At 40.7% G+C, this 10,035-nt stretch overlaps 1 protein-coding gene across 1 annotated transcript in view; it reads right to left on the bottom strand.

The window, feature by feature from the left end:
- LOC134459183 (bestrophin-3-like) overlaps positions 1-9,433 on the bottom strand; it is a 21,921-nt gene extending 12,488 nt beyond the window's left edge. Inside the window, exons 1-3 of the mRNA XM_063211463.1 lie at positions 9,039-9,433; positions 8,016-8,110; positions 2,519-2,752 (exon numbers count right to left, since the gene is read on the bottom strand). Coding sequence (XP_063067533.1) covers positions 2,519-2,752; positions 8,016-8,110; positions 9,039-9,190 — 481 coding nt within the window. The 5' untranslated portion in view covers positions 9,191-9,433. The remainder of the gene's footprint in view (positions 1-2,518; positions 2,753-8,015; positions 8,111-9,038) is intronic.
- Between the last annotated feature and the right edge of the window lie 602 nt (positions 9,434-10,035).

Here is a 10,035-nt window from a genome sequence, read left to right as displayed (position 1 = left end):
TATTAGCCCGTGACTTACAGTAATGACAATATTATTTATTTAATGCCATCATCATTTCTTAGCCATTAGTCAGATGGATGCCAGCTGTAACACAAGTATGACTTGCTTTTTCTGGAGATGAGCTGAAGACACAGGCATCAAGGTCAATCGGTTCTGAGCTCATGTCCTGTGTTAACAATGTGAGCAATGCTCACTCAAGCCACATGCAATGGTATGCATGTCCATACTGTACATGTCTGTTCATGTACATTAGATCAGTGCTGGTGGGTTGGGACCCAAAACTGGGTTGCGGAGGGGTCCTGGGTGGGCCGTGGAGCTGTGGTGTAAAAATGTATTAATTCACGCTTTTATTGATAATCACAAAATTGAAAAAAGATGCGGTATTTTTACACTCCTCTACACTCCTTTATAGGCATGTTGTGTTGTATGTCAGCATGCAAAAGCTCATGCATATTATCAAATACATGGATATGTTTTTATAATTAATTCACGATTCCGACGGCACAACAATATATGTAATGACCATGGAAAATTGTGGTCCCAGAGACTATTTAGCAAAGAACCACTGCATTAGATCATATGACTGAGGCCACTTAAAAGACCCGCATGTTAACAGCAGGGTTGTCCTTGAGTTATCTTTACCACCATAGTGAGTGTAATAAGCCCATAGGAATTTACAGTGTGAAGCAAGACCACACTGAACCACACAGAACAAACAGCTGTTTACCGCTTGCCGTGCAGGTCAGAACCATAAATCATTGTGACACGGCCATTTCAAACAGCGGAAACACATGGAACTACATCCATATTGTACTATACTGATAAAGATTAGAATTAAGAAGAAATGTTTTTACAATACCACTACTACTAAGATTACTTTGTGATTTACCACTATACTATTGTTATTACAAGATACAACTACTGCTGCTGCTGTTTAGTAGTATTAGGGGTGTGCAATATGACGATATTAAATTGTGAACTGTGATGTCGAGAAGAAGATTGTGAACAATCTGTGGAGAAATTATATAGATTGTATACCATAGATCGCACTGGAATGAATATGTTTACTTTATCAGAGTGATGTTTACTGGGGCTATTTAGTGTTGTTGTTTTCACTTAAACATTTTTACTGAATTTATTATATTCCAATAGTGCAATTTGGCATTATCACTGTGTTAACATTTTAATTAATTAATTAATTTGAATAATGTTTGCAGATGACAAAATACAAGTATATTCATTCAAATCTGTTCAGACAGGTTCTAAACGACCTGTTTTGTTTTTGTGGAAGATTGTGATAAAAAAAAAATCAAAATCGAAATATTTTTAGAGGACCGTACAGTCATTCACCCAGAGACACACAGTGGCGTGTGTCTCCTCAAAACTCACTGTGACAGTGCTCTAATGCAGTTACACAAACTCACACTAATAAAGTCGCACAATAATCAAATTATTTTCATACAGAAGCCAAATAATTCCACAGAGAGATGGAGAGAGAAAGACAAAGAAGGGGAGAGGATAGTAGAGAAGGTGGGAGGGTAGGAGAGATAATTGACAGGGGTGAAATAAGGGGAAACAACAGAAGGCTAAATACATACGTATATAAATTGATTTTTAAAAGTGAGTGTGAGTGTGTGTGTGAGGGAGACAGAGACAGTACCTCTGTCTATGTATGCGTGTCTTAGTGTATCCAAAAGAAAAAAAAGAAATTGCAAAAGAAACGGTTGGGCACAGCATGGAAAAGTCCTACATGTGTTTGTGTCTTCCCATGTCTGTGTCTCAGGACACTGAGATCCCATTATTTCGGCCAGTGAGTCGGAAACCGAACCATCTAATCGCTGTCTAATGAACTAATTAATGCAAACTCAACAATAGGAAGCGAATCACAGTAAAGGTCGCTCCCTATAATTAAGGAAGTATTGCAGACAAGCCGCTGCAGTACCACTGGGTTGGGCTGGAGAGGAGTGCAAAGGATCAGCTTCTACTGGAAGGCAGCACCCTCTGCACCAACTCATTTCAGTTCAGGGGCCACGGCCATCCACAGCCAAATTTGATCTCAAGTGGGCCGGACCAGTAATGCAATTGTGAGATGTTGCGAATGTCTCCTTCATATTGGAATCACATTACTAGTGAATGATATGGAGGTGAATGTCAGGGGGCATATCAGGAGCATTAACAGTAAATGGTGAATACTGTGAACAGGAAGTTCATAAAGGGCTAGAAATTGACATCTTTTTTCCCCCCTCTACATGTCTGTAGAGACGGGTCACACTCAGCCTCCAGGCCTCGTGCTTGACACCCCTGCTCAGCACTGTTATAACCATATTGTCTCCAAAATTGTATCGGTTACTTGAGTATCTCTGTAATGCCACAGCAATGTGGTTATGATGTAGTTTTCAGCAAAGAGTGCTGCCGGCAGGCCTATCTTCACAAAGAAGCTGCGTCCAAATTTTAGTGCTCAAATCTTCCGAAAGGTAATTATGTTGGTGTGTGTGCGTGTGTGTGTATCCTCCCCTACCTGCCTCCACCACGTGGTCTATGGTGGGGAAGCGTTTGCAGACAGCCGTGCTGACGGAGCGGAAGATGAGCAGTGAGGTGAGGTTGACATAGCGCATCAGAGTTCGCCGTAGCATGCGGCCCTGCTCGTCTTGGCCCTGCACACAGCTGGAGATCAGGAACATCAGCCGGTCCGGCCACGGAAGGTTCTGGAACTGGTTCCACCAGCGGTTCACCACCAGTGTCACATAGAACCCTGAGGGAACCATATGAGAGTTTAGAGGCAATTCATTTGATAGTGTCCACATTAGAGTCTCACAAGGAGTGTCACAAGGGTGACTTACTGCACGGGCCTACTGAGTCCAAGCCCAGGGAACCAAGAGTCAATGGGGCCCCTGAAGACCAAGCCTCTCTATTTCCTTTTTCATTCCTTTTTCATATTGCATATTGCACACTTTTAACTACTGTATGGTCAATTGTTTTTCGGGGGACGTATCCCTGAACCCCCAACAATATCGGGTCGCTACCATCTGACCTAAAACCCCGAATCTTTATGTAAACCACAAACACCCATGGAGGGGGGGGCGGGGTGCTTTTCTTGCTGTCTGATCCAGGGGCCCATGTAGTCATAATCCGTCCCTGGTCACGAGTGTATTATAACTGTGACACAATATGTGTTCGAAACATTAATGCCACTTTGTCCATGATTGTGGGCGGCGCTATTAAGAGGCTAGGGGAAGCTTAGCTTCCCCAAAGTTGTCATAAGAAATTAAAAAAATGAAAATTTAAAATCATGGTTTTTTTAATATCCAGCGATGGAGTGTCGCAGGCACACACAAGGAAACAGAACGAGCCGAGGGTTTCCTGCTGAAGTGCCTATCCACCTTGTTAGTAGATCTAGCCTCGTTGCGGCGATGTCATGCTGCGGTCAACCAATCAGGTGTCAGTTCTACTGGCTTCAACCGAGCCAGGAGGTGAGGCGGGCTCGTGGCTTATGATATGAAATCTGGAATGTTTAATATCTTGATAAAGCAATGACCTCTAGAATAAATTGGGATTCCACTGCATTTCATTTATAGATCATTCGTTTTTTTTCCACCAGCCATAGGTCACAATGTTGACATTTTCCTCTTTAGCATTCGTTATTCAACCACACTACATCTATCAAATGGATAGCCTATTTGGCGAATATAAATGGATATTTTGCCTCTATCTTCAAGTAACAGGAATTAACAGGACAGAATAAGGTAGGACATCTGTTTTTTTCCCCTGATGTGCTCGCCGAAGCGCTAAGTTTACTATTTGGTGGCAATGTTGTTGTCAATGTTGTTATCCATGTAGTTGTCTACTTGTCTTCCGTCTAACTAGCCATCAAAGCAAAACACCTGTGCTATCCTGTCACCAAGCGAACACCACTTTCAAAAATGCACACCTTTCCTGAATTCATGGTGGCCTGCCAGGGTGGTTTAGTTACCATATGTAATGTGATGTGTGTGTGTATATTCGCTTGTGTTTGTTGGGCATCTGCGTGTGAAGTGGACAGTACAGTGCGAGAACAGTGTCTGGCTGCGCAAGCTACTTATTTGTAGAACCTAGTAAGCTAACATTTAGCTCCACTAGACACGCTACATCCAGTAGAAATATTAAGCTAGTTACAACCATCTGGCAAATGTGGCGAACTACATTACAAGCTACTTCAACTAGAAATTCAAAATTACAGCATATTTGTATTATTTGGGCTGCAAAACTGACATCCGAAGACAGCCTGTTGGATATGAGAGCCCCATATGATATTTTTGGGCATGGTCAATCAGCTGGCTTATTTGCTCTCCTGTCTTCCCCCCGTGTGTGCGCATTTTGCCTCGTCATTAGTTTTGCGAGTTTGATTGCGAGTTTTGATACCGGTCTGAGGTAGAGTGACCTAGCGCATGAAAATGTCAATAGAAGCAAAGGTGTGGACAGTCGGGTGTATGATTTGATTGCTCGAGACATTTTTGGGAGATAATAGTCCATGGTCTGGCAAATAGCCGTCTTCCTCTCCTGCCTCCAGTGTGTGTGTGTGTGTGTGCCTGTCGCGTTTGAGAGTTCCATTGGCGCACGAGCATGAAGACCCATAGGCCTAGTTGCGCATGGAAATGTTCCGTTTTATTTGTTCATCATTTTGTTTCAACATCATATAATGGCATGTAGATAATATATCAAAAGTCGCCGTTAGGGCCTCGCGTTTCGACTGATACAGTGCCCCCAGACCCTCCTACCACCACAGTTTCTCCGATGACGTTTGCACCCCCCCCCCTTTTTTTTATTTATTATTTTTTTTTAGCTTCCCCAAGAGTCTTGTTGTAGCGCCGCCTATGTCTGCTGTCAATGAATGTCTTCAAGTTGAAGTTGAAGTTGTGTTTTTTTCTGGAAGGCAGTCATGACAGTGTTTCCCATACATTGAGGAAACTATGGCGGCCCGCCATAGTTTAAATTTGGCCGCCATAGTTTACGAAAATGTAAAAAAAAAAAAAAAAAAAAAAATTTTTTTTTTTTTTTTTTTTTTTTTTTAATTTTTTTAAACGATATCCGTTTTTGTTAAAAACGATTTGAATTACGATTTTGAATTTCCTTCGCATTTTCCTCCTTGAGTAAATACATACAGACTCTGTATTGGTTAGATAAGTAGTCCCACGGTAACAGAATGAGGGGAAAGCATTAGGAAGTGACCGTAAGGGTAGGCCTATTACAGTTGATTCATGTGTGCACACATGTAACATCGGGTGAGTAACAGAACATGTGCGCAACGATGCGTTATGACACGCCGATATGCGAGGATCTTCGTCCAAATCGCTAGTCGCATGCATCATCGCTAACTGCGTTTACATCGCGTGCCGCGTGTAAAGGAAATGTTTGTTGTTGACATGTATGGAATTCACTTCAATTTGTGCTGTTTCGTGCTTCAGTTGTGGACAAAACGATTGGCCAAACTCACAATAGAAAGCCTTTGCTGTGCTACTGCCCCAGAGAGCTGAAAAAAAAAAACCTTCATAGAAGAAGTCACTCTTAAAAGGGGTGTTAACCAATCCAATGAGTTCTCTCATTGCTCTCTCTCTCTGTCTCTCTGTCTCTCTGTCTCTCTCTCTCATAGTAGCCTACTATTTACCCATAACAAATTGTGAATTTCTGAGCCCTTTTTAATTTGTAGCCTATACCACTGAAGGCATGATAAAGCTTCATCATATTTTAGAAATAGGGCCTATGTGCCTTTTATATACCAAATGTTTATCATTTTGAAATTGTTTCAGTTGTTTATGACTTGTGTATGACTGAAATTATCTCTGCATACTATCAGTGCTGCATTGCTTTGTAAAGATAGGCTATTCAACACACTTTAAAAACACACTGAAAAGATACGGCCATAGTAGCCTACTAAAAACATTTTGTTCATAATAATGGTGATTAATAAATGGTGATCTTAAATTTTTATACTGACATCCTTAAATTTGACTTGGTAGGTCACGGCAGACCATCAACTTCAAAAGTAGATCTTGGTTAAAAAAAGGTTGGGCACCCCTGCTATAGAGAGAACCACAAGTGCTTGAAAGACAGGGATCAAAAGCCTAGTCAAGTTGTTGTAGTTAACTTGGGTTTGGGAGCAACATAAAAAACCTTCAGAGAAGGGACAGTTGGGATGAGTTTACTAACACTCCCTAGGCTTTGACAGACAGACATGACACAGCAGAGGAGACATCGGGCTGCATATAGAAATTAATGTGTAATGAATGTGAATATAGACATAAATGTGTAATATGTTGTTCAGCCCTTTTAATGGGAGGAATTAGGAAAAAACTGTCCCTGTGACCAGCACCCCTCATGAAGAATGTGTACGCCTACAGATATGTGTGGGGGAAAAGGCATAGCCTACCCTCTAAGACCCTTTTTGTCTATGCGTTAACAATTTCACAGTGCTCTTAAATTCTTATCTCTGCTCCTATTTTGTTTTATTATTGTTTCCCAGACCCCTGCATGAGGGACGAATGAAACTGTGTTGTAAACAGAAATTATTCACTGTACTGCATTTTTTGACAATGACAATGTACTACTATTATACAAGTCATGGGTAAAATCTTATGTAGCCTTAATTCTCAAAATATAAATGGTTGAAATATAGGCCCAGGCCTACAGTTTCTCCATGCGCCACTGTCATACTGTAGTCATTGTTTTGCCGTTTTGCATTTACGCTGCAAGAATACAACCCCCCCCCCCCCCCGGGGCAAAATAAACCCCGGCTGCCCCCATAGTTTCCAAAATTTCTGTGGGAAACACTGCATGACAAAACCAAAACCACACATGTCAACAGTCATGAAAATAAAGCCAAAGGGTTTATGTCACCCATATTGAATAACTCACACAGGGTTACATTATCAGTCCAGGTTTGAGTTTTCCTTCATGGTGAACAATCCTGATTCCAACATAATTGTCATTATTACTATTATTATTTATTGTTTATTTATTTTAAAAATTATGTTAACAACTCACATGGCCTCTGCCCTGATTGTATACTTCTAGTGAAAAAGCAAGATAAAATATACTGTATGGCAGAGACATTGGGGTGCTGTGGGCCTATAATGATCTAAAACAGTCATGATAAAAAGGTTCAGTGAGTATGATATAAAATTGTACAATATGAAATGATAGTATCCATTGTGCATCTCCAAGAGTCAGGAGCACATGAGCACTGAGTTCATTACTTTAAATGTTATTACCCAATGTATTGTTTTGCTGCACATGACTCCTGTGCTAATAATGGCAAATTTATTGGCCATTAAACTATCGGTACATTGACTGTGACCCTCCCATCTGTTTTGCTCTCTCATACACTTTTATTTCCTCACTCTCTTTCAGACGCATGCACACACACACGCACGCACACATTATCAGAAAACATGCCAACCTTATTTACTGTCCAATCGCACACAATACTCTGTTGCCAAGTTACAAGATTCTGCAGGGGTTTGTATTGCCACTGTAATAAACATAAGGTCAGTGATTTCTGCTACACTATGCAGGGTGCCCCCCGCCCAGCACTTTATTGTGAAGGGCGCCATAAGGCTACCACTTTGAGTAGGTCACCTGACAAGATCAAGATTTTATGTTGTGAATGAATGTAATTTCTAAAGTTGCTTCACCAAAAACATTATTATTTTCAAGGGGTTTGATCTCATTTCTCAAGCTACTCTACAACTCTAATTTATTGAGACTGCACAACATAGCCTATGGTAGGCCATATCAACAGTGCACAGGGAGTGTTCAGGTCTATAGGCAGAGGCACAGCTAAAAGCAACAGCCAAAATAGGCTACTGAGGGGCCTCAGAGGTTTCTGGCCTTTAAAACTACAGCAGTGGCAATGCCGTTTTATTTGAAAGTGGTGCATATTTAGCCTCAAACTACACTTCAGTTCACAAAAAGGGGCAAGTTTAGCATGGTAGTTTTTTTTTTTTTTTGCGCATAATGGCCTATGTCTGTTCCACACTTACCAAGGACGAAGGTGACAGGGATCTGCTCTGCATATTTGTCACAGTATAACGATAACTTCTCAAATAAGCGCTTCTGGGTTTCAGTCAGGACCAGCCTGCAGGTGAACAAAGCACTTTAGTTGATGTTAGTTTTATCAACACTCGTACGTTATTCAATTCAATTCAATAAGGCTTTGTTGAATAGGACATTCATATTGCCAAAGCAGTCATACAAAACATTACAGGAATCACACAAAGTATTAGGGAAAAAAAGAAAAGAAAGGAAGGAATGAGATAATAGATAGGGCTATACTCTCAACAATACAATAGGCCTACATATTTTGTCAATGACAGGAACATAGGGACTTGAAAGGTAATAATTCTCAGGTCTAGAGACAATCTGAACATACTTAGGACTTATAACTACCAAAACATTGTTTTTTTCTGATTGTCCTGGCTGGCAATAAGGTAGATTTATCATAGTCCTGTTATGAGTATTCCAAACAATTTCCTGTCAATGAATTGAACACAAACTGGTGTCAATATATCATTCTTTCACAACTGATTTACATTTAAGTCATGGAACCTTCTGTGTGATGGTTCAAGAAGAAGGAATGGAGAGGTGGACCTGAAATGCCTATTGTCAGCCATTAGAGCTGATTGCGTTTCAGCAAGCCTAGCATAAAAACTGATTCATAAATCTTATCCATTTATTTCTAAAGGAATTAAGAAGGAAGTGATTCCTCCCACACAGTGCCACGCTAATGTCACGTTCCCTTCACTGTGCCAGTGATGCAAGTCTTTAGGCAACACCAGGCAATAGGATACTAAAAATTGTATCCAATAATCTAGTCCCCAATATACCTGTAAACATCAACATTACTTACAATTAAACTATTAGCCTACCATTAGGCAATGAATGGCTGCAGTAATATTTAACACTGTGTGCACTAATGCATGCACTATGAACTAATAACATGAATGCTGTCTGTTCATTTCAACAAAGATGAAATAAGCAGGTGAAATGCAGCATATTGCTTTTACCTGTATGTCACACTTAGGAGGGTGTATAAAAGAATAAAGACGAGGAACTCCCGATACAGCAGTTTGTAGATACTCCCTCTCCATCGCACTAGAAGTCTATGAAACCCAAAAAAAGTGGCATTGGCGACCTTGTTTGAGTAGGTCACCGTCATCCTCGGTCAATAAGAGAGACGAACAATCACAAAACAAATGTTTACATCCTTGTTGTTCTTAAGTGTCCGTCTTCCACCCGTGGTTTACAGTAATTCCCTGGCTGTGGGCTATAAGTATCCTGCCTGCTCGTTTAAAAGCATATTCGGCATCTCAAACAGTCGGCGAAATAGAACCCTTTCATTTGGTGACTCCTGAAAACGGGCACTTCTCTTCTTGCTCTGGTGGCGCACGAGGACATCGGAGGCTCCCCACTCGGAGAATGAATGCGCGCCAGTTTCAGCGACATGACACGGCTTTCCACATTTAGCGGTACGATTTGTGCCAACGTCTGCCAGAAATACTCAAACATTTGCTGACACTGCAATGACATCATATGTAGTAGGCCTTTTCCAAAAGAAAACTGGTATTTACCCAGGTCACTGTATTTGGGTGATTCTCCAAGGTAAATGATCAAAATTACTAGGATATAGGCCTACTTCACCCAGATTTACTAGTCTACTTATTAAAGGGAACTTGGAAAAAATAATCATGGTTCAATTATGATGCTTTTCTTTATACTAAAATTAAAACATTGCCTCCATGACAGAAATTACATTCTCTTTGCCTGGTCTGAAAAAACCCCCAAAAATATAGGCCTGATATTAATTATGTAAAAGTATCACTCCCAACATCTTCATTTATTGACAGAATGTGAATAAAAAGTATAGGCCTGTCCTGTAAGTAGGCCTATACACATTTCTTGAAAGTGCCCAGGTCAAAATTGTACCCTATGGAGAATCACCCATTTACAAATATTCACGTAGATTACATAGATTGATTGGAACTTCCCTGGCTGGCTGGAGGC

The sequence above is a fragment of the Engraulis encrasicolus genome, chromosome 12 (assembly GCF_034702125.1).
Source record: "Engraulis encrasicolus isolate BLACKSEA-1 chromosome 12, IST_EnEncr_1.0, whole genome shotgun sequence".
Classification (NCBI taxonomy): domain Eukaryota; kingdom Metazoa; phylum Chordata; class Actinopteri; order Clupeiformes; family Engraulidae; genus Engraulis; species Engraulis encrasicolus.
Note: the sequence above shows the minus strand (reverse complement) of the source record. Positions and strands in the feature narration are given on the sequence as shown.